Source organism: Boleophthalmus pectinirostris, unplaced genomic scaffold (genome assembly GCF_026225935.1).
Source record: "Boleophthalmus pectinirostris isolate CB_2022bp ecotype Guang Dong unplaced genomic scaffold, ASM2622593v1 HiC_scaffold_4, whole genome shotgun sequence".
Classification (NCBI taxonomy): Eukaryota; Metazoa; Chordata; class Actinopteri; order Gobiiformes; family Gobiidae; genus Boleophthalmus; species Boleophthalmus pectinirostris.
This window is the reverse complement of record NW_026571353.1, coordinates 14,474,426-14,498,179: the sequence shown is the minus strand read 5'-3', so window position 1 is coordinate 14,498,179 and position 23,754 is coordinate 14,474,426. Positions and strand designations below refer to the sequence as shown.

The 23,754-nt window shown below is 39.2% G+C and overlaps 1 protein-coding gene and 1 long non-coding RNA gene across 5 annotated transcripts; one reads left to right on the top strand and one right to left on the bottom strand.

The window, feature by feature from the left end:
• The first annotated feature begins 649 nt into the window (after positions 1-649).
• On the top strand, positions 650-23,753 carry LOC110163361 (paxillin). Of its 4 annotated transcripts, none has more exons than XM_055161284.1 (11): positions 650-809; positions 15,007-15,215; positions 15,285-15,370; positions 15,452-15,591; positions 15,883-16,042; positions 16,807-16,921; positions 19,907-20,065; positions 20,612-20,785; positions 21,362-21,443; positions 21,514-21,662; positions 22,005-23,753. In XM_055161284.1, exons 1-11 carry the CDS (start codon positions 656-658, stop codon positions 22,269-22,271), a joined length of 1,695 nt encoding a protein of 564 aa, XP_055017259.1. In that variant the 5' UTR covers positions 650-655; the 3' UTR covers positions 22,272-23,753. The 4 variants fall into 4 exon arrangements, with proteins under 4 accessions (XP_055017259.1, XP_020783966.2, XP_055017258.1 ...); XM_020928307.2 differs by having other exon boundaries at positions 15,883-16,060; XM_055161283.1 differs by lacking the exons at positions 19,907-20,065; positions 20,612-20,785; positions 21,362-21,443; positions 21,514-21,662; positions 22,005-23,753 and adding an exon at positions 17,009-19,185.
• Positions 5,329-7,789, bottom strand: LOC129411217 (uncharacterized). The gene is made up of 3 exons (XR_008633191.1): positions 7,547-7,789; positions 7,119-7,219; positions 5,329-5,824 (listed from the first exon to the last, which is right to left on the bottom strand). It is a non-coding gene; the product is annotated as an uncharacterized LOC129411217 (long non-coding RNA).
• Position 23,754: the final 1 nt, after the last annotated feature.

The following is a 23,754-nucleotide window of genomic DNA, read 5'->3' as shown; positions in this document are numbered from 1 at the left end:
ATATATATATATATATATATATATATATATATATATATAAATTTACATCAAATTAGGGATTTATTTTGTGTATGACTTTAGTATATAGTATTTGACATGGTGAGTGTGAAAACATAAACCACATTATCATGCATTTGATTTGAGAAAAATGTTTTCTGCAAATTTTTTTTTTTATTTACTATTTCTGTGTATGTGGCTTCAACAAATAAATGTGTGTAGCAAATTATGTTTTTTCTCAGTTCTCTTTTTGTATTACCTTCCTCCTTACCAGTTCATTTTGAGGAACTTGCCATCTTTCTGTAAAAAAACACTTTCAACTATGAGGAGTCATGAATATCTACTTTTCTTATATCTCATTGTAATAATATTATGGTTTTAAAAAATTTTATTATTTTAAATCAGCCTGTAATACATATACCTATTATATAAAATGGGTATAACACAAAACTCTGGGCCCTGGGTTCATCTTGGTGTGCTTCTACTGCAAGTTCTGTAAATGAAAAATGCAAACAAAACAGACAAACAACAAAAACAAAACAAAAGCAGTAACAGTAAACACGTTTGATAAATTTACAAGTAATTATCATTGCCCCCCTTGGCCGCTATGTGGCGCTCACTGCTCTCCTCTCATCTTGCGCGCTCCCGTAGAGTACACATGCACATATCTCCGCGCGTTCACGCCACCTACAGATCCAACTTCAGGCAGCCGCAGGACAAGTTTAGACAGCTCAAATCTGACTTACTTCACGGGGCTAAAGCTCATCAAACGGACACAAGCGTCCACCACGCTCCAAACATGGACGATTTAGGTAAGTGACCAAGAGTTTACGCAGCATTCATGTGTACGGGCTATTTCTGAAGAGCGGATAGGAGTAGGGTGGAGGAGTCACCCAACTCAACAGCGGGATTTCGAGGCTGGAAAGAGTGTTAAGATCAATGTAACCACCTTTGTCTAAGAGATCGACATATGTAATTGCAACAGCACTTTTGCGCATCTCGAAGCTTTAATTTGGTGACTTGGGACCTCTTTTATAAAGTAAATACCCCGTAGTAGACTAAATGGGGTTGGCTAGCCAGTATCAGTTCTTCATTGACCCACTGTTACCTTTGCGAAGCTAAATCTGACTTTCTCTACTTTAGTTCTTCTAAGATGTTCTTGACCATAATAAATGTACAATCTTGAGTAAACTCCGTCGCCAGAGGGCAGAGAGAATTGGCTGACATTTTGACACAGGTTTTTTTTGCGTTACCTCCTCAACTTTTGCCCCGAAGCTATTCATTCCAGCTTTGAAGTAGAGTCAACAGGCCTTCCCATTTAGCTTAACACAAAGTAAGATTATAATACATTTCCAGTACAGGGGTAGTGAGAAGCTCTGAGCTAACATTAAGTAGTTTTTAGAATGAGTCTACTAGAAATACTAAGGCAGTAAAGATATAGCGTTATGGTGAAAGAAGAGGAGTAGTACATGTGGTATCTGTAAGAGATTGCAGCTTGATAAAAGAAGACTGTACCCACAATTTGCCTTTATGGGTATGTTACTGTTAATAAGCTACAGAAACATTTAATTCTAAAATAACCAAAGCCTGTCTAAAAGTTTATATAATTGTAATTTATATTTGACATGTTTACATCTGAATTTAGTTATTTATTGGGTCTGGGATGTATTCGTGTTTCATGCAGCTATAAAAGCTTGTAATTTGCTGCTTACGTATTTTTATTATGGTGCGCAAAAATAAAACTACCTCTAACAGTAATAAGAGCTTGCTTGAAAGTACAATGTTGTTCCAAAAGCTTTACCACAGATAAGTGTTTTTGTCTCTCTTTTCGGTTCATTTGGGTCTTGACCTCTCCACGACTCTCTGAACTTTTAGCAGTTTATTTATCCCACCTGGCCTAGTTTGGCTATATTCGCCACACAGAACTAATTCTGGTTTGAAGGAATGTCTCCATGCTCCTGGGAGTCTGTTCGTGTAAAATGAGGCTGGACAGATTTTTGGATTGTTTAAGTGGACAGATGATGCCTCACATTTTTGGTTTGTCCAGTTTGAGAATAGCTCAGGGGCACATTTGATGCTCTCCTTCTGCTGTGGGTCAGTGAAAGGACTGATTGTTTCTTAAGTGGCTGTAGTAGTAGTAGGGCTGCTGTCTATTTTAATCTTAAAGGTGCATTGTGTAACTTATGGTGGTGGGGCCGTCAAATACTTTTCTCCATGGAGATGTTATTACTTTGTCTGGAATGTTTCACAGTATGGTATTAAACCTTTCTGTCTTCATGGAGACCACATCAGACCAAGTTACAGGTCAGATGTGTGGAGAGGTGACCCCTCTCAGTCAGAATGCCTGTTTTTCTAGGTATTTTTGAGCTATAAAACCTATAATTGAAAGGTATAATTGAATAAATATGAGGTAGATCTGTTTAATGTCATACTGTGCAACATTCTAGGCAGAGCAGTTACATATCAAGAAATAAGCAGGTAACAGACCCCAGCGAAAAAAGTTACATCGTGCACATTTAATTTGGAGACATATCTCACATGAAATTTTGGGTGTGTCCAGAGAATGCATATCATCCATCCAGACTGCATAACAGACTTTGTGTGTCTCGATTATGATATTTTTGTAATTATTAGGTATATATATAATTTCAATTATTCATTGGTTTATTGCACAGTAGGGCGGCAAGATTAAAGGGACAGTCTGGAATTTTGGACATAGAACTTTATTTTCTAGTTAGCCAGAGTGTTGAAGACATGTGGAGACACTTTTTAAAATATTCCGCTGGTGCTAGGCTAGCGCATGTCAATGGCCATAGTTAGCCTGCCACTAAAAACAGTCTTATCCACTCCACAAAGCACCCACAGCAAATGTATTATTATGCCAGACTATCAATGTAAATGTCTGTGTTGATAGAATAATGTTTGAAATAAAACTAAACTTGAATGAATCGTCGAATGTTGAAGGACTATTTTCTCAGCAGCAGCGGAATTTTACTTTGCCGGAAAGGTAGCGGCTAGGTGATATCAGTCTGCCACTGGCAAGCTTTCTATCAGGAAGTACAATTCGCTGCTGCTGCTCAGACATAGATCATACAAATGCAAGGTTGGTTTTACTGCTAAAATTATCCTATTGAGACAGACTTTCACATTGACAGTCTGGCGTAATAATAGATTTGCCTCTGTTGCACTGTGGAGTAGGTAAGACTATTTTTAGTGGCAGTCTAACTATGGCCATTGACATGCGCTAGTCTAGCACCTGCGACGTCTGCAAATACTAGAACTGCATGGAATATTTAAAAAGTGTCTCCACATGTCTTTAACACTGGCTAACTAGGAAATGAGGTCCGATGTCCAAAATTCCAGACTGTCCCTGATTGACCCAATTAGAAAATCACAAAAGCTTCTGGATGTCTTTTAAAATGTGAACTTTGAACAAATTTGAGCAAATCTAAATCTCAATGTTTGTCAGAAATATTGCAACTAGATATTTTCTCCAAATCGTTCTGCCCTTTTGCACAGCTCGTAGTGGACATGAAAAACAACAAAATAGGCAAAAACTACAGATTCTTTTTTCCTATGTTGCTCAAATTTGTGTTGACACCAATAGTGTTTTGTAAAAGAATAAAATGTTTGTTTAAATACCAGGGAAAGTCAAAGTAAGATTTTAGAGAATTACAGAAGATGCATTGTGCAAAAGGGAAAAAAGAAACTGTTTTTAGATGTAAGACTTTAGACCAGGAGTGTCAAACTCATTTTGGTCCAGGGGCCGTATCCAACCTATTTTGATCCCAAAGGGGCCGGATCAGAAAACTCATGGCATATATACCCCAAAAATAGCAATAAGTTCAAATATTTGTGCAGAGAAATGCAAATCTATTACAAAAATCTTTTTTAATCGATGAACTCTTTATTTTACAAAATGTTATAATATTATGAACAACCTGAAACCTTAAGAAAAATGCAATTTCAACACAATGTTTTAACATGAACTCGTATGCAAATAGGAATAAGTAAATTTTTCACTCTGCGTTTACTTTTCTCATTTTTGACATTTTGCTGATGAGTATGTCATGGTCAACAGTCAAAACGATCGTCCTTTAAGAGCATTTGGAAAGAGACAAGTCTTCATTTGTGCTGCTCTGGTGGGAGGGGCCACATTCAGAGACGCTGGAGACAAAATTACCAATATTTAAATAGAAGATATAATTAAAATATTTTAGTAGAAAATCAGTCGTCTTGGAGGGCCGGATCTGGCCCCCGGGCCTTATGTTTGACACCTGTGCTTTAGACAATTGTTTGCTTGCTTAGTCAGAACTAGATTTTGTTCAAGATGAAATTATCCTAGACATTTCTTTGACAAATTATATTTTAAGGCATTTGTTGATGTACATTCTCAGTAGTACAAAAAAAAATTGAATATAGCTCTGTTATTGATGGCAGAGAAGATTAGTCAGTGTTTTGTCCCAGAAACAAATTTGGCAGATAACAACAGTAGAAAAAAATCTAAATAAAAAAGATGTTACAAACCAGTTGAAGTTTGTTTTAAAGAAGCTGACATAAACTAATAAAAACTACAAAGCTATTTACAGTATACATATCCCAGATTTTGTTGGGTAGCCTAACAGCACTTTGTATCTTGCATTGGCTGGTTCACTAAACAAGAGTAAAGCTACAGTGGAGGAATTTCTAGCATCAGTCTGTGTCAAGGCCAAATGCTCGCCTCCTGCTGCTGTGCTCCGTCCCACCACGGTGACATGTGCTTCACTTCTATATGAGACTTTCCCACAGTTATAGTCCTCTTCATGGAGAATCATATGGCAGCCGAGGCAGTAATCCAAGTGGGATGTTAATAAAGCAAGTCTTCATTTTTCAACAAATATCCAGAATTAATTGATGTACTTTTCAACCTCAGTACTTACAATATGATTATGGCATTTTTAGTAGAACCCAAATTGGACTTTCTTCACTGCCTTGTATCCAGCTATAATGGTTATGCATGATTTGCTTTGGTTTATAAATTCAATAAAATATGATTCATTTTGAAATGAACTTGAATAATTGTCAGATCTGTGCTTTGCATAAACAAGGCTGGTAATGCTATAAGAAAGCACTAACAATTACTGCATTTTATGGGTAAATATTTATTATAAAATACAAGGTTTATTATACATTTTTAACACATATTTTCAATTTTCTTTTATTTAATTTTTTGACCATCAATCAAGCACACTGTATTATTGCCCTCATGCACTAGAACTTCTGACCTACCCTTTAATCCCACTGGGGCATCCTATCAGGAGCAGCAACTGCAAAGCCATTCTGCAGATTCTGTGCTGGGCTCATGGTCAAAAGTACTTCCTTGTGGATTAGCCTATCATGCTTGCTTTAGGTTGTGTGTATAGTTAGTGTCTCTTGCTCCTTGGCCTTTGAAGCCCCTTTCTGCCTGTGGTCTATGGTGCTTCTAGTAAAGCAGCAGCTGAGCGTTTCCCAGGGGTCCGGTTCCTCTGATGGGGGGCTGTTTGGAAACCTGACCATACTTTGTAGAACCAGAGCGGTGTCTTTAATCTGTGGATATTGATCCTTCTACTCTACTCCAGAAGGGAATTCCCTCGAAGACGAAAATGAACGCTCCTCCGCTTTTTGTCTGAGTCACTTTTTCCCAGAGGTTTGCTTGGCATGGGACAGACCAGGTGGCAGACAGACCTGGGTTTAATTTGGAGAAGTGGCCCAGGGGAATAGGCCAAATCCAGATGTGGAAATGTAGTGAGTGGTTTCTTTTGTATTTGAGGAAAACTGTGTAGTCATCGCTTATTGTAAAAGGAATCAGCTGTGGAGAAACAAGACATCATCCAAAAGTTATTATCAAGGAATTTTAGATGATTATTTGGCACAGAAATCTTATCTAGATTTTAGTCCACACTATCTGGAAGATTAAGTTAGTGCCTTATGAATGTTTTTGGCTTGATGGATGAAACAAGAGCATCCAGAGGACACAAATCCAGATGAAAAACATGGAAGAACATCTGCTCAGAAACACCTTGCAGCTTGAACAGTTTTGTTTACCTTGAAAATAAATTAAAACTCACTAAAAAAGTTTATATTTGGAATAAGGGTTTGAGCACAAAATGCGCTGCTCAGCGTGATGTACGAAAACACCTTTGACTCTACAAATTCCTCATTGGCTTGTCAGATTCAAGTGGTCTAACCTGACTCTGCTCTTTATGTAAACACAGCAAACTACATTTTAATAACATATAAATAATGGAAAGTAATAAAAAAAAGGCAATATAAAATATAGTATGGTGACTTCACACTGATATCTGGCTCTGAGGAGATCATCCATTCCTGTAGATTAGTCTGAAGTCCATCTTGTCTAGGTATTTATAAGTGCATCGAACTTCTTGTCTTATGATGGTCACTGTTTGAAAAGAGGATGCTAAGTTTTTACTATATTGGTATGCCATTGAAGACAATATTTTTAATCTGGTGATTTTAATAGGCATCCATTTCTTCTTATGTCTACCCTTAATATACGCCTACATACTCTTTTATTTCTCTTCAGATCCAAAAAGAGGAGGCTGGGTGTGTTGACATTTAGTTTGAAGTAAATACAGGCGCAGCAACTGGGTTTTATAAGTTGGAGGTTAACAAACCCCACTGCACGGCTATGTACTTGATCATTGCTACTTCTACTAGTTTTTTTGGATTCTACAGTCTGTTGCAAAAAATATTAAAATGCTATAAAGAGTAATTTTTATCAACCTATTTTTATGAAAGTGTTACTCCACCATCCACGAATTTCCTACTGGAAAAAAAGGATGTGGCCATAGCGAATCAAATTTCAAACTAATTATTATATCATGTTATCTTATATTCCAGCTTGTAATACACACATCCTAACACACTCAATAACAGGGGTCTTGCTTAGTGTCAAATTAAAAAATAAAAAATTATAAGTTTACAAGTTGATAAAAAGCTGATTGTGTAAAAACTGACACAGCTCTAAAATCACAGACTGCTGATGTCTACATAATAATTTATGAGCTATGTTTTGCAGTTGAAGCACTAACTCACTGTTTGCTGCCCAAATATTAGGAAGCCTGCATGCGCTGATAGCTCACCTGATAGAGCGCATACCACATTTGAAACGCTGAGCTTTGAATTCAAGCCCAGGCCAATTTGTTCCATGGCATTTGCTCCTTATCTCTCACTCACATGTTTCCTGCTGGGGAAGAAAGGTAGTTTAGTTTCCTGATTTAGATAAATGTAATATATTATACCAAATTACTTCAAAATGCTGTCCACTGTCCACTAGTTTGAGATATACACTCAGATCTGTTTAATTAAATTTTCTTATGGCTGCCATGAGATATTAAACTCTATCGGAAGTTCTTATGTCTTCATCCTGGTGACTTATCCTGTCACTCCATTTAAAACCCACAGAAGTCTAGTGCTTACAGTCTCGTATCTTGTAAGTACTATGCAAGTAGTGATCACTTTGCAGATCTGAGGCGAAGCAACGTTGGTTTTGAATATTTGTAGCACTTACACACAGCATACCAGCAGCTCTTAGAAAGCCTGGAGGGGCTCCTGTGTCCCTGTGTGCCCGCCAGGCGAGTTACTGTTACCAGCACAGCTATCATCACCCAATGAGAGGAGGAAGGCTAGTGCATACCAGCCCTAACCATGTCTATTGCATTAACTAAAGGGAAGCGCCTAACTGTAAATCAGACACTAGTTTTTTTGAGCTCCACGCCCATCCTGTCCTGCACACGCTGGGAGAGAGAGAAAGAGAGAAAGAAGCAGAGAGAGCCAGAGAGAGCCAGAGAGAGCCAGAGAGAGCCAGAGAGAGCCAGAGAGAGCCAGAGAGAGCCAGAGAGAGCCAGAGAGAGCCAGAGAGAGCCAGAGAGAGCCAGAGAGAGCCAGAGAGAGCCAGAGAGACAAAGAGGGGGAGAGAGAGCTGCGTGGCTGACCTCATCGCTTAGGCAACAGACCCTGCCCCATATCCTGAGGAAACGCAGGCGAAAAACAATGAGCGGACTCAGGGCTGCAGGCTGGAAAAGGCCACAGTGGTGTAGGGGGTAGGTTTGATCCTAGCAGATGGGTTGTAATATAAGTGAAAAAACATGTGCTTGCTATTGTCAGTGATGGAATGTTAAAAGACTGGCAATCAACTGTAATCACAATCAAAATCAAAATCTGAATGGTCACAGGGTTATGACTTCAATTATTTATGTAACTGTAATTATCCTGTCTTATTATGTAAAAAAAACCCTGCTAATCTTGTTCTTTAGACCTCTACAAACCTGTTTAAAATACTAAAAAATTATACTTTAGTATTTTAAAGTATATATATATTTTTAAATAACGCACAGTATTATTATTTGTCAAAAACACAAACTTCAATGTAACACTTGCCATACAGTTCCTCCCTAAAGCATGAGGGATAGAAAAGGTTGTCTTTAAAAGTTGACTTGTCTAATCATTGGCAAAGACATTGTCATAACTTTATCACTATCGTGGTGTTTTGTGAGTAAGTCATTTTCCTTTGTGTAATGGATTGGAAACAGATTTTGATGGAGATGAAATTCCTTGACATTGATTGGGTAATGATGCAGTAAGCTCTGTAAATGACTCACAGCTAAACATTAGACTGTGTACAGACCGCAAACACACTGCAGCTAAGTAACTCCATTAAAAAACATACTGACCGACAGTCCAAAATTTGAAACCAAAAGTAATGTTTATGTTGGTATTGAAGTAGAATAGAAATTGCTATATAACAGGATCAGAATCAAAATTACTTTTATTCATCCCCAAAAGAAAATCCTTTTTGTTACAGACATGCAGCTAACCAGCTGAAGAATAGTTATTTAAATTTTCTTAACTTTATTTTTGATATCAGTAACATAAAGAAAAACAGTACAATAAGTCTTTATCAACTAAACCCCCAGTGAAAATAAAATAAACACGTGTTTTAACTTAAATTACAAAAAATATAGTACCTTCATAACATATTTACATCTCTATACAATACTACACACTATACAATTTTACAGAGGCATGAACAAAATATTGCACAAGGATTGTACAGTGAGACTTTTATATTAGAGTTCAGCAGTTTGATGAACCAAGCATCAGATTTGACAAAAGCATATTCTTCTGTTGTGTCCCTGGCAACGGGCTTTATCCTGTCTACAGCTGACACAGTATTTGGTGGTTGTGTGACAGGAAGCCAGTCTAAACTGTCACCTTGTTGTTTGGTCTATAGTTGACCCATTAAACCTGGTTATCCTTGACTCTACATTTCTTTCCCATGCTGCGCTGAGTCCACGCCTGCTCCTCACTGACCCTGTACACACTCTGGAGCAGATCTGATCAGTGGACACTGTCATGTTGAGGTAATGCAGCAGGAATCCATGTCTGTAGTGTGTTATACTTTGATTATTTTTCATAACAGATGGGAAACTCCAGGTCGTATTAGTGGCCTGAAACCCCAGCACCTGCAGCCAATCAAGAATGAGTGCTAGTGCAGCCTCTGCAGCCCAGGGAGTGGATTCTAGAGCTTCTGTTCTTTCACATGAGACATTGTCTGTGTACTGAGTATGAGACAACCCAGCAAGTTTAATTGTGATTATCACACCCTTTTTTTAAACAGGCGTAGGCTATGTGTTACTGTTCCGTTAGAAACATTGACTTCCTGTTCAGTAATTCAGAATAAGTGCAGAGGAGTGAATCAATACGCAACCAGTATAACACGGTTGGAAATATTACTGTAAAAGTAAATTTGGCTCGGCTATGCTTGTAGTCACAGTCCTTCATTCTTCCTTTCTTTCTTTCTCTGCTTAATGTCCTGTTTTTGTACGGGACAGTGTCTTGCAGGAGTACATCTATTGGGTGGTGTTTCTGGAGCAGGACAAGCTGGTCTTTCTGTGAGGGGCCTATACTCATCCCTCTTGTGTCTGTGGTGGTACAAAAGGCTCTGTGACACTCACATGCCTTTATGTGAATGTGGTCTCAGACACCACTCGTTACATCAGCCTCAGACTTTCCCTGTCATCTGATTTACAGCTCTGCGGGGAAGAGCTTTATTTTGGGGCACTGTTCTCTCCAGGGGGTGTCATCTTTCGGATACGGGACTACTTTTAGGGACGTTTATTTGAAAGTAATCAACCTAAAGTGCTCCTGCTACTCAAATGTCGTCTCGTTATAGTTTTCATTGAACCTGAGCATTTGTGTTTTGTCTCTTTAACGTTGGTTCAATAAAATATATAAATATGACATTAAAAGTTACAATTTATGTTATTAAGGACCATTAACATTTGTGAGAGAAGACTGAAATAGGAACTGCCAAAGCTAAACAAATACAGGAATTGCAATTGCATTTCAGAGCATGTTTAGAAGTGTGGGTATATCATTAAATACCCTGTGGAGACAATGTTTCATTGAGGAGTATGTGGGGCAGTTGTAATTTAAGGCTGTGCAATGAATCTAAGTAAGTGCTGAACTGTTTTAGGTTGTATTTGAATGTTACCCAAAAAGTCTCCTCACTATCATTTCAACTGTCAGATAAACCAACGTTGTCTGTATTTCAGTAATGATTACAAAAACTGTCTTATTTTTCCCAAATAAAGCAGCTGTGTCTTAATTATAACTGTATCATTTTGAATCTTTCAGTTCTACTCTGTAGTGTTAAGCACATATTGTGAAGCTGCCTCGATACATTTAACAGCATTCTTTCTTAACCACTGGTGTTTTAATAGCAAGCCATGTTTGTCTGGCTGACCACTTGGCCCCTGCTTGTCTTGTTTGATAAAAATATCTCCTTGGCGTTAGCCTAATGGGTCGAGTTTCGGTTTGGGGTAGTGCCCATCCTGGTTATAAACAGGTGAGCTGAAGACCCCACTGGCCCATCACCTTTTCCTGTATGTTATCAGAAAAGATACAACACTGCCCATAGCTGTTCTTTACTGGCTGCTCAGTGGGAAATGGGCAGTAATGTGTAATGTCTTTCTTCATCTTGGAATTCAAAGCACCCTGCCTTTTAGTTGTGTTTTGTAATTGTCGACACATTTCTGACCTTTATTGTAAAGTGTCATTAACTTTGTGCCTTTTTGTTGTGTTGCCATTTAAAGACAGGTTGTCCATGGTTTCACTGAAAAGGGGCGGGGCCTCTCCCTGAACCACCTTCTCCGTGCGCAGCTTGATTGCTTTCTTTCTTTTCAGTGGACACAGGAATGTGAGGAATTCCCCATGCACCTTCTCTCCCATCTGATAAAGTCTGTGGCAGCAGCAGCCAAGGGCTGCACACAACAAGACTGTACAAGTCCCACTGCCACAAGAATGTGCTCACCCTCCACACACTGCACTACCCACAGCACTGTCCAACTATATGGAGATTAGTTATCACAGCACCACCACTAATGGCTCCCCTGACACTGTGCAATCTGTTTACTGTCTGATGGACTCATCTTGAATTATTAGTCCCGGTCATATCCGTTTAGATGACAGCTTTATTCCTCCTGACCCTGTACAATGGACTATTGAGTGTGGATGCTGCTAGAGCAGAATTGGACTTTGTCCACTCAGCTCCTGCCCCCTGTTTTGTGGAAAAGATTACAGTGTGTGTTTGCATTCTTAATGTTTTTAACTCTTCAGGGCCCAAACGTGAAAATAACCTGTCCAGCCTCATGCCATTGCTGCCCTCCTCAGGCAAAGGAGTAAATCATAATATCTCTTACATGTTTATTTTTATAATCAGTGATGAGTCTTTTCCTTCCCCAGGGTTAACATGATCTATGAATCACACTTCTCCTTTTTCAGGCTGGAACCACTGATTGTTCCCACTTGTTTCATTTATTTGTGTTTAGTCATTCTCTGATACAGCTTGTCCATAAAGGCAGGAAGTGCAGAGGCTCAGCAGGCGGCGTGTTTTCCCTTCAAATGGCAGACTTCTTAGAAAGAACCCTGTCGGCCTGAGTTTTGACTTGTCTTGTTTCATGTAAAAAGGGAATCCATCAGCCAAAGACAAAACATTGTCTGCTCCCTTCATACCATAAACTAAAGCCTCTTATATCTTCACATAAAAGTTTGAAAAAAGTGCTTGACTTGTAACTGATTTGTAGTACTTGGGTTTAAACACTGACTGTTAATTGTGGTCTCCTGTTGCGCTGAGGCTGTTGTATCAGCAGGTGGGAGGAGGCAGACCTTTTTATTTTAAATCTTCCAAAACTTGGCTCCCACTTCTCCATGTGGTTTCAAGGTCCCGGGCTGCACTGCTATCCTTTCTGTCAAGGCCATTTTGACTTTTCGTGGAATACATTACCTTAATTAGCAAGTCCCCTGACATTAAACTTATTATTTGACAGCCTTAATAGTGTATAACATGAAACGTGTAAATCCACATGGAATTCTTACACTGTTTTTAAATCTGTTACCTTTGCCCTAAAACCAGCCACGGTATGTTGGAGTGAGGAGTCTCTTTGTTTTGTAAGTGACAAAGTGGACCTCGCTAAGGCCTGGTTTAGCATGTCCACACCAGGTGCAGATTATTTTGAGCCTGGTCGTGATATTTCAGCACATTTGCACACACACCGGCTACGCTGGCTTTAAATAGTCCTGTACTCCCCTTGTGGTTTATGTCAAACTTCATAGACATTTAAGTCCTAGCATGGACCTCCACATTGTCTGATTAATAACAGCATTAAGTATAATGTTTATTTTACACTTAATCCATGCACTTCTATAGACTTCTATATCTCATAGGTTAAGCCATTAGCAGTCCAAGTACTTACTTTCTTTAGTTATGGTTAGTCCTGATTTAGTCAAGAACGCGCTTTAGTCCTAGTTTAGTCTTTAATATGGGAAGTACCATTGACTGGTCATCTCTGAAAACAATGAGTCCTCCCTCATTTTTCCCTTGTCCATGTTTAGTTTTAGACCTGTAGCAAAGGAGAAATTTAATTCTGTCAACTATACAAGTTTATTTGATCAAAAAACTTTGGTCCAGTTGATAGAATAAAATGTTTCCTTTATTATAGATCCTACCTGGATGACTGAGGGTTTTCACAAACCTCTTTAGATCTGGTTTAAACAGGATTTAGCTGTTAGCATTTGGAAAACCCCTATTTTGGGGCTTATACTTGGTATAAAAATATTCTTTCCTCTTTAATTACTAATTGACTGAAACACAACACTCTAGAGATTTACTGTATGGGTGCCAGATTGATGAAGGACTACAGTTGTTGAAGGGTATTTTCACCTAAGCACAACCCGTAGGTCCCACCCCTGGCAGCGTGTTGGCAATCCTCGTCTTTCACACTGTTCTTTGGGCACGGCTGTCTGCCTGACACTTACAGTATTATTACTCCATCGCCAGGACAACCATCAGCTGAGGGGTGGAAGGAGTGCATAATGTGAGTTCTGCTATAGCTGCCAAAATGTTAGTCAGGTGATTAACTTCCTAATGATGGATCTGTAATTTGGGATCAGTGTTTATTTGTGATAATATCTTGGATTGTTTTACTAATATAGGCTGAAACTTTACATGCGACAGTGTACACAGGGATGTTGGAAGATTTAAATGTTCTTGTTTTGTTTTTTTATTACAGTCAAGTCGTGATCCATTTTAAAAGTTAAAATTATTGTTTGAATGATAGTTAACATTTGCATCTGAATTTCAATATCAAATACTCTATACTATACTAGTTCGAGTAGTTGTTGTATAGAATCCTTTTTTCTGTGTTTGTACTTGTCCTGTATTGGATGAATTGTTTATTTTTGCAGTTCCTTTATTAGTTATAGTAGTTCCCCTATGATCAGTCTGTCTGTGAGAGTTTAGCTGTTTCCTTGATACAGGCTCTATCATCTCATAGGCCTCTGTAGTGTAACCGTATGCTACTGGTGATTGCAGTCTATTCTGGTCAGACTGACGAAGGATGGATTGTGTGATGTAAGCCTCTATTTTGTTCGTCCAGCCTCAGAGGGGTCACACTGTACCCCCTCAACCCTGGATGGAACTCTCCAACTCTCCTCTGCTTTGTCTAGTCCTGGTACTGAATAATATGATAAATTAATATTACATAACTGCTACATTTCTTATTGGGAACATGAATTAGCAGTGTTTTGTGGTTGGGAGGATGAGTTTGTTACTTATTATTCACATTTCTCATGTGCTAATTCAGGATTTTTCTGTTACAGTTAAGGTGATTTCATTTAGTTACATTTTATTTCTTGTGCTAATATTGACATAAATAAATAACTTGGAAAGACTTGAGTATTGACTAGGCCTGTCATGATATATGGCTACAAAAATATACTGTGAAAACAGATAATATTGAGACTACTTTATGCCACTGTCACAAAGCAAGATAATCCCAGTAAACAAATTTTTAAATATACTGTATCTTTAAAACGTCTGAGCTGCAACCACAAAAAGGCAGAATCAACTGATAACTAGCCTTTAAATACTGTAGAGAGAATATTAATTATACTCTCTACAGCACACACCTTACATTATTACATAAAAATGACATAATATTGAGCCTCAAACTATATTCTTCCAGGTTTCATATATTGAACAATAAACTGATATTGTAATAATTGGCCTAGTACTGACTACTTGCTAACGATACATAAGTATAGTATTCAACTGATGCATAGTCCTGATGACAGGTTACACATTGTGTTTTTAGTCTAGACAAGTCAAGGATTTAAGGTGGATTTACAATAAAGGTACAATGGATTATGTTTTGACAATGGTTTAGCTTGGTGCACTCAAGACATTGTTGACTGTTGTTGTGAAAAGACTGGATTGAGACTTGAATGCATTGTTTCTGACTTTTTATAGTCTCCTCCCACTCCCCTTGTTGTCGCCATGCAGCTGCTAAAACTCCCATTAAAAAGACAATGCTTGCAAACAGAACATGTCATAAATATACAGAATAGCCCCATAATTCTTTCAAAATTCCTTTCACATTTATTTAATTATTTTTGTATTTTTCTTTTCAGACGCGTTGCTGGCGGACCTGGAATCCACCACTTCACATATTTCGAAGCGGCCTGTGTTTCTCCCAGAGGAGACCCCCTATTCCATCCCAACTGGAGGGCACACATATCAGGATGTGTCAGCCCCGCCCCCTGTCCCTCCTCCACCCTCAGCTGATGCTTTAAATGGTTCTCTGATCGACCCGCCAGACTCGCACCACTCTTCACAGCAGGTAGTGTCAACAAAAACCTTGTATTTTTCTACTGAGTCATGTTTGTAATTTGTCCTCTGTAATGTCTAGTCTCTAGGCTCAGCACAGAAGAGCTCATGGTCCCGAGACAGTAGCAGCTCCCCTCTGTCTCACGGTGAAGAGGACCACGTTTACAGGTAGTTACAACATTTAAAAACCCGCTAAAAATAGATGTGCTTTGTGTATTATTGACAGTGCTCTGTTTGTGTCTGTTTTAGTTTTCCAAACAAACAGAAATCATCAGACCCCTCCACAGCAGCCATGACCTCAGCTCTGGGCAGTAACCTCTCTGAGCTCGACAGACTTCTGCTGGAGCTCAATGCTGTGCAGCAGAGTGCCCCCTCCTTTCCCACTACAGGTGCACAAAAATGTTTATACTGATAGTGGTGATGAGATTTAGGCTCAGTGTTCTTTTTGTTATTATTTGTTAATAGTCTAATACTTTTTCTTTAGCAGTTTTTTTTTACAGATCATAGCAATATAATTATAAACAATATGGATACAGCTACCATATTTCTGAGCTAAGTCTTCTCAAAAAGTTAAAAAAAATAATAATAAAATTACATTCATTATTTTCTGTTATAGCTAGACTTTTTTATTATTACAGAATGATTCTCCATGATTTAGCTGGAGTATTTTGTGTCCACAGAAGAGGCTGCTCCCCCTTTACCATCCTGCAGCATCACTCATTATGAGAATGGCAGTGGTCCAGAGATCATGGTGAGCCCCCCACCTCAGGATAAGCCCAAGAGGAATGGGGCGAAAGAGGAGAGGCCCACTGTGGAGAGTTTACTAGACGAGCTGGAGGGGTCAGTGCCTTCGCCCAGGTAGCATGCACATATCATAACACTGTGCATATTTAAGAGGAACTGTCTATTTCCTTTCTTTGCTGTTTATTTTATAAAATTCTTGAAAAAATGTGAAAGCTTTTGTAAAGGTGCAACTTTTCAGGTGGATGGTTCACCACCTGTTTGTCTTCATGGAGATGCTATTGCCTTGCCTGAAACATTCCACATAAACTTATCTGTCTCCACTAAGAGATGCAGATAACTCCCACCAGGCCAAGTTACTGGTCATATCAGTGGAGAGGTGACCCACTTACTTTAAAAATGCTTGTGTAATATTTGAGTAATATTTTCACATCTATTCAATTAAGTATATATAAGTTTGATACCATCATCATCATTCAGTCATTTTATTTATATTAAAGTCATAAAGTCATTTTTCACACACATAAAGGAGAAAAAAACCCCACTGTGGAATATTGAGGGCAATATGAAAAAAGGGTGCCCTCCACCAGAAAAGTTACGCAAAACATGCTATTCATTTTAAGAATGTTTAGTGTGGTTTGTTGAAGAAACTGAGTGTAAGTGTCAACAGTATTAAACATTGTAATTGCTCAAATGCTATGTTAAGTATGATTGCCTTCAGTTGGCCTTCAATATGCCAGTTTGAGATTAAAAGCTATTGACTTTTGTTCCTCTGCTGCTCAAAGGCGGTTCACATTTCTATCTAAATAAGGTTTCTGTGATTGCCCATAATGATATACCCCATTTTAATTTATGTCTTCCAGCCCCTCCTCTCACCACAGTGATTTGGACACACCCTCTCAGCAGCAAGCCCGAATCTCAGCCTCCTGCGCCACAAGAGAGCTAGACGAACTCATGGCTTCTTTATCTGATTTTAAGGTACAAAATCCAACTCAAGATCTCACTATCTCATTACTGTTCTCCTTTAGTCCTTCTTATTTCTGTCTTTCTCTGTCCTCTTTCCAGCCCAGTTCTTTGGGCTCTGTGCTCGACCCAATGGGACCCTGCTCCAGCTCTCCCCCTCATCCTCCAGTGTCTCCACCTTTCCTAAACCTGATCAATACTTCCAGCTGTGCGTCTCCTCTGTTTCCTGGTTTTGAACTTCATATAGATGAAGATGGTCGAGATGGCAGTATGAACCGCCCTCCACAACCTATTAGTCCTATGTCCTCTATTTCGGCAACCAGCGAGTTGGATTTAGATAGTGCTATAGATGTCTCTGCTTCCATGCTGTCATCCCAAATGAAAAATCTTGTAGTGCTTTCTCAATCCGCTCCCAACTCAAATCTGCTTAGAAGTAACTCCAGCTCTTCCAATACTACAACTACTACTCCTTCAATGACCTCTGTAAATACAGTTTTGGATCATAAATCCTCAAAGTCACCAAGTCCATCTGTAGAAAGAGTGTCACCTTTGGTTGTGGAGAACAAGACCTCTATTTCCAGTCATGATCTGAATTACTCAAGTCCAAGTCCGTCTAAAAACCTAACTCCGCCCACATCAGCCCCAAAGACACCCTCACCTCTGCCTGCTGTCCCTCTACTATCAACATCACCATACAATGGTGGTAATGCCTCTTCTTTGGTTTTTAGTAGTCCTTCAGTCTCTTGTAGACATGGTGTAGAGCCAGAGCCTTCTTCAGCACAGCACACTGAGCCATCTTTAGATGATGAATTAGACAAGCTTTTAGCAATGAGTTTTGCCCATACCAATATAGAAGATCCCCAATTAAAAATGGATGCCCCATGTTTAGGAACAGGGATGGTACATGAAGAACTCATTCTGCCTATGGATAGAAATAGTCTACAGCCAGACACATTTGCTAGTACTACGAATACTGTCACAGATGAATCTGTGGATGGGAATGGGGAGTTAGACTGGGCCGATGAGGAGCTTTCCATGTCCTTCCATGATGGGACGCTGACACCGTACACGGAGAGACTCTACACAGATGGCAGCATGACCCCCCTGACTGAGGCCAGCTGGATGGATGAGTGCATGACCCCCTCCTCTTGTCCTGGGACCCCAGACGTGGCTCTGGACCTGCCCCTCATGCACTCTCCAAATATAGACCGGGTGTCTGCCTCCGGACATGTATGCTCAGCATGGCCTGATTTGTGTGCACTTCAAGTAACAATTTTGCTTTGGGATGCACCTATTCTTTTAGTGGAATAAATGATCATATTAACATTTTCTAACCTCTATTAGACACAAAGCATTTTACATCATTCACACTCGCACATTCAAACATACGACCTCCAAATTAATGGGAAAAAGCCAAATACATTAGCCTGTCAAAGAATATAGATTAAACTGAGTAATTTGTTAATGATAATTTATACTTTCTTTTTGAAAGTGAAAGTGTAACAAATTTTATGTTTTAACATAAACAAACCAACCAGGCAATACAGTATTTAGTAGTAGACTAACAGTAATTATGGTATGTTTTTATGCAGAATTTGTATGTGGGAGGAGACTTGTTAAGGACAAAATAACTTTTACTTAAGATTCAGCATGACATGGTGCATGTGAAAGACTAACAGCTACAAAAAGAAGCATCTCATGAACTTAAAGCAGCATTTTCTGAACTTTTTAGATACCATATATGCAAATGCAGTGTGTGCCAATGTAACCCAACTGACAGCATTTTGGCCCATGCTTGTCAAACTTGCATCACCTGCAGCCAAAGATGCCTGCTTTGTTCTTCTTCATGTTTGGAAATTTCTATAGTAAAACCATCACCGTTTCCTCTCAGTTAAAGTCAGTGATTAGGCGCACCAAGGAAACCTCAAACGTGCACCCCATGTATCGAGATGGAGTCCTGCGTCGCAAAATGGGACCTATCCTTGTGAATAAAAACACATCCCAGGACCGTCTCATTGAGGAGCTCCAGGGAAAACTTGGGATTGGTCGCTCAGAACGAAACCGGCGTAAACAAGCAGACGACTGGCTCACGGAAGGTGTGGTCATCACCTCCAAACCACAGCGTTTCCGACCTGAGGGGGCCAATAGTGATGTCGACAAGGTTTGCTCCGGTGTTGTGCCCCAAAAATGCCCACATTTCATTTTTTCTGTTCTTTATCTGTTGCTCCCTGTTTCTCTTTTCCTTTTCTTCAGATCATTATCCCCCCAGAGTCACCTGTACCAGTCCGTAAGGTCCTCCCTCCCCTCTCTCCCCCGCCCCACGTCGCCCCCCAGTAACAGAAGAACCAAAAAAAATCCTGGTGCAACACCAACCTATTCCAATCCCTCCTCCACCTCCTCTACCTCCCTCTGCCCCTCCACAGCCCAATATTCACATCCCAGAAACTGTCCCTGCCCCCCCACGGCCTGTGAAAAAGCCCTCCCCTCCACCAGCCCCTGTACAAGAGCCACCCGCCCCCAAACCAGACCCTCCTCCCCCTGTGTTCATTGCCCCACCACAGCCTGTCCCACCTGCGGACCCACCTGCACCACCTAAAATCCTGGTATCTGTAGCCTGCCAGACTGAATATGACCCAGTCTTCCCACCAATGCAGGCATGGACCTCCCAGCACTCTTTTGCACGTTTGGTTTTCACAAAAATGCTTTCATAATCATATACCAAGTAGCAGAGATGGGAGATGTATTTTTAGATGATGCTGACAAACAATAATGAGTAAATCTTTAATGTTTAAAGACCAGTGCATTAGAGATTTGATTTTGAAGATTATGCACTGATTTTCTTATGCTATAAATCTTAGTACAATTATTGTGAATTATGCAAATATCTTATTGCTGATTGCAGATAAAAAAATTTTTATCAAAATTGCCTGCCCCTAAAAAGCAGGATACGAAGGTACAGAATGATAGAAAAACATTAAGTCCTCTTTTTTAAATTTTCAGATAATGGCCCAAGGCAAAGGCGTCCCTGGTGGACCTCCGACTCAGGTGAACAAGCTGGACAACATGCTGGGCAGCCTGCAGTCTGACTTGAATAAACTAGGAGTGCAAACTGTAGCTAAAGGAGTCTGTGGAGCCTGCTGTAAACCTATTGTGGGACAGGTGAGAGATTGCAAAGTTACATCTTGGCATGCCCATATTATACTTTTCACAATTGAATGTTAGAAGGCTTGGTTTGACAATTGTTATAGAAACCTTACTTCTTCAGTCATTTGCAGCTGTCTCAGCTTCTCCTTAAAGGTCCTGTATTACTCCAAATGGATTCTTGTGTGCTCTCCAAAGCTCAAAATGCTCTGTTCTACCTTGTGATGTCATGAAGCTGTGATTTTGAAGTTAACAGCTACCCTTTTACCTTTAGTTAAGTAAAAATGAGCAATTCCAGGGCTGAAATTATCCAAATGAGTCTAGTGAAGGTGTATGGAGTTTAAACACAGTGGAGCTCTTCTATATTATTACATGACATCACAAGTGTTTTCCATTAGTGAGAAAAACACTGTCTAAATATGCAGGGTTTGTACGTTAAATGTGTGAATGAAACAAAACACAGCTCCAGGTATGTTTTTGATGAGGACACAACAGTATAACATAGGTCAGAAAATAGCATAATATGTGCCCTGTAAGTATGAACAGTTTCCCTTCTGTGTTTAGGTGGTGACTGCTATGGGCCGCACATGGCACCCCGAACACTTTGTTTGCACACACTGTCAAGAAGAAATTGGCTCCAGGAATTTCTTTGAGCGTGAAGGACAGCCCTACTGTGAGAAAGACTATCACAACCTGTTCTCTCCACGCTGTTACTACTGCAATGGCCCTATCCTCGATGTGAGTTTATTTCACTTAAACGTTTCTGTGTGGACTAATGACTTGGGCTTTATCTCTAATTTACACACTTGAGTTGTGCAAAAGTTATGAATTAAGCATAATGAATGTTGGGAGGTAGTTGCTCAGTTGTTACTTTTGCCTAAAATGTGAAATTGTTTATATAGACCACACATATTTAAAATAGTTTTGTTGCTATCCATATTTAAAGGTGTATCTGCATATATGCTCTGCCTGGAATGTTCCTCAGCATGACATTAAACAGCTCAGCTTGACATTTATTACATTACACGTGGTTTTATAGCTTAAAAATACCTAGAAAAACAGACATTCTGTGAGTAGTGTTGCTTCACCAAAGATCTGACCTGAAACGTGGTATGTTTTGGTTTCCATGAAGATAGAAAGGTTTAAAACCATACTGTGGAACATTCCAGACAAAGCAATAACATCTCTATGGAGAACAGTATTTGACAGGCCCTACACCAGAAAAGTTACACAATGCTTTCTTAAAGTTTTGTAGGTTTTGAGAAAGGTGTTTCATGCAGGATCAGCTTTAACCATGTTTTGTTGTCTTTTTAGAAAGTTGTAACGGCACTGGATCGGACATGGCACCCTGAACACTTCTTCTGTGCCCAGTGTGGATCCTTCTTTGGCCCAGAAGGTACTACAGAGCCACATACACCACAGAAACAGCTTGATGTTCTTTACTCACCATCTCCTGTTTTGTTTAGGGTTTCATGAAAAGGATGGGAAGGCCTATTGCAGAAAGGATTACTTTGACATGTTTGCACCAAAATGTGGCGGCTGTGCTAGAGCCATTTTGGAGAACTACATTTCAGCTCTAAACAGTCTTTGGCATCCGGAGTGTTTCGTCTGCAGGGTTTGTATTTGAAAAGATATTAAACCTTTCTATCATCGTAGAGACCAAATTAGACCAAGTTGTAGGTCAGATCTGTGAAGAGGCAACTCTGCCTGTTTTTCTAGGTGTTTTTCAGCTATAAAGCCACCTGTAAATTAATAAATGTAAGTTAGAGCTGTTTAATGTCATACGGTGGAACATTCAAGAGAGAGCAATGATATCTCCATAGAAACAAGCAGGTGACCCCACACCAAAAACATTACCTAGTGCACCTTTAAAATGTGTGGAAGTATTTCACCATCAGTTTCATCATCACATAATATTGTTGTTGTTTTAATGAAATTATTTCTCTTTTGCCACCAGGAGTGTTTCACCCCGTTTGTAAATGGCAGTTTCTTTGAACACGATGGCCAGCCATACTGTGAGGTGCACTACCATGAGCGTCGTGGGTCTCTGTGCTCAGGATGTCAAAAGCCCATCACCGGACGCTGCATCACGGCAATGGGAAAGAAGTTCCACCCTGAGCACTTTGTCTGTGCCTTCTGCCTCAAACAGCTCAACAAAGGCACTTTTAAAGAACAGAATGACAAACCCTACTGCCACGGCTGTTTCATCAAGTTGTTCAGTTAAAGAGGAAAAAGCACGAGAGCCTTTACTACAGTTTAGGTGGCATTTAGAGAGACAGTTGTCAGAGAAGGTCGTCTGTGATGTTGAACGTGAGAATTATGTTAGAGTCAAGTTTGTATCCCACAAAGATATCCTTTAAGGTGATCAAGCTAAATCATTAAATTGCTAAAAATCTTGAAGCAACACAAAATATAGATATATTTTTTGCCAACAGAACTATATTCAGGCCTCACAGCTGCCAGCAACATAATAGTCAGGGTGGTATATAACCAGCTTTAATAGTGACTGTTGTGGGAAGTCTCTGTATGGACTTTTCTTTATAACAATATTTGAAAGAAGAGTCTGTTGCCGTATTTAAGCAGTGTAAATGAGTTCAAGAGTGATTAATACAAAACTATAGATTTTCACCTAAATATTTTTTTCAAGATTTTTTATCATCTTTATGACACCTAGAGATTTTGTCTTTAATTCTTTTTACTTGGCAGTGAAACACTGTAAAGGTGTGTGTTTGATATTGCTCACTGGTTGAGTGTCCTTTTAGAGCCAATTAATGTTTTTATTTCTCTCTTTTAGTGTATACTTGCACAAAACTAGCTATTGCTGATGACTTCTTTTCCAGTCATTAGGAAGCATTGGTTTAGAATTGGTCGAAGGTTTGGGCCAATTTATCACACATGATCCATGGCATTTTAAGTATGAATCATTAAAAAAAAAAAGAAATCAATTTTTTTGCAGTAGATCTATACAAACTTGTGGTGAATCTGCAAAACCATTCCTGTTTTCAGCTCTTTGACAGTATCTCATGTATTACTGTGATGTGAAGTTACAAAACGTGGGGCTAGCCTCTGTATACTTTCACTTACATCTTCATGTTTCTGTACATAAAACTTTATCTGAACCACTCATTTAGGCATAAAGTGTTATCATAATCAAATGATATTTAAATAACACTATTGCCCACTGTGTCAGAAGTTTTTGTATGACAGCTGTTGTGTACAATTGTGTAAATTTATCAGTATCATGTCTAACAAACAACACTGGGAAGTTTAGTAATGAACTGTTACTAAAGAAAATCTCTATAATATTTAGATTTTGTGTGTGAGTATATTAAAAAGCAGGCATCAAAATTAAAGCGTGGTGGCCTTTTCTATTAAATGGTTGGTTGATTTCTCAGTGTATGGGCAACGTCTACTGTATAACTCTGGGTCTGTTATTAGTACTTCTATAATGCATAAGTATTGGACCTGTTTTATGTTCAGGGACTTCTGGAGCCTAATTTCTTTCTCAGTTTATTTAAACAGACTGGTGATAATGGTCTTTAAGGTCTTGGTGGGTTGCTATTAACCAAAGCCATACACATTTTGGTTGCTTTCTTGTTTTTCTTGTGTGTCCTGTATTTCCTTTGGGGTTGATTGTTAATAGATCTGTATAGTAAGATTTCACACCTTTACACCAATTATGCAAATAAAGTCTTTTGCTATTAAAT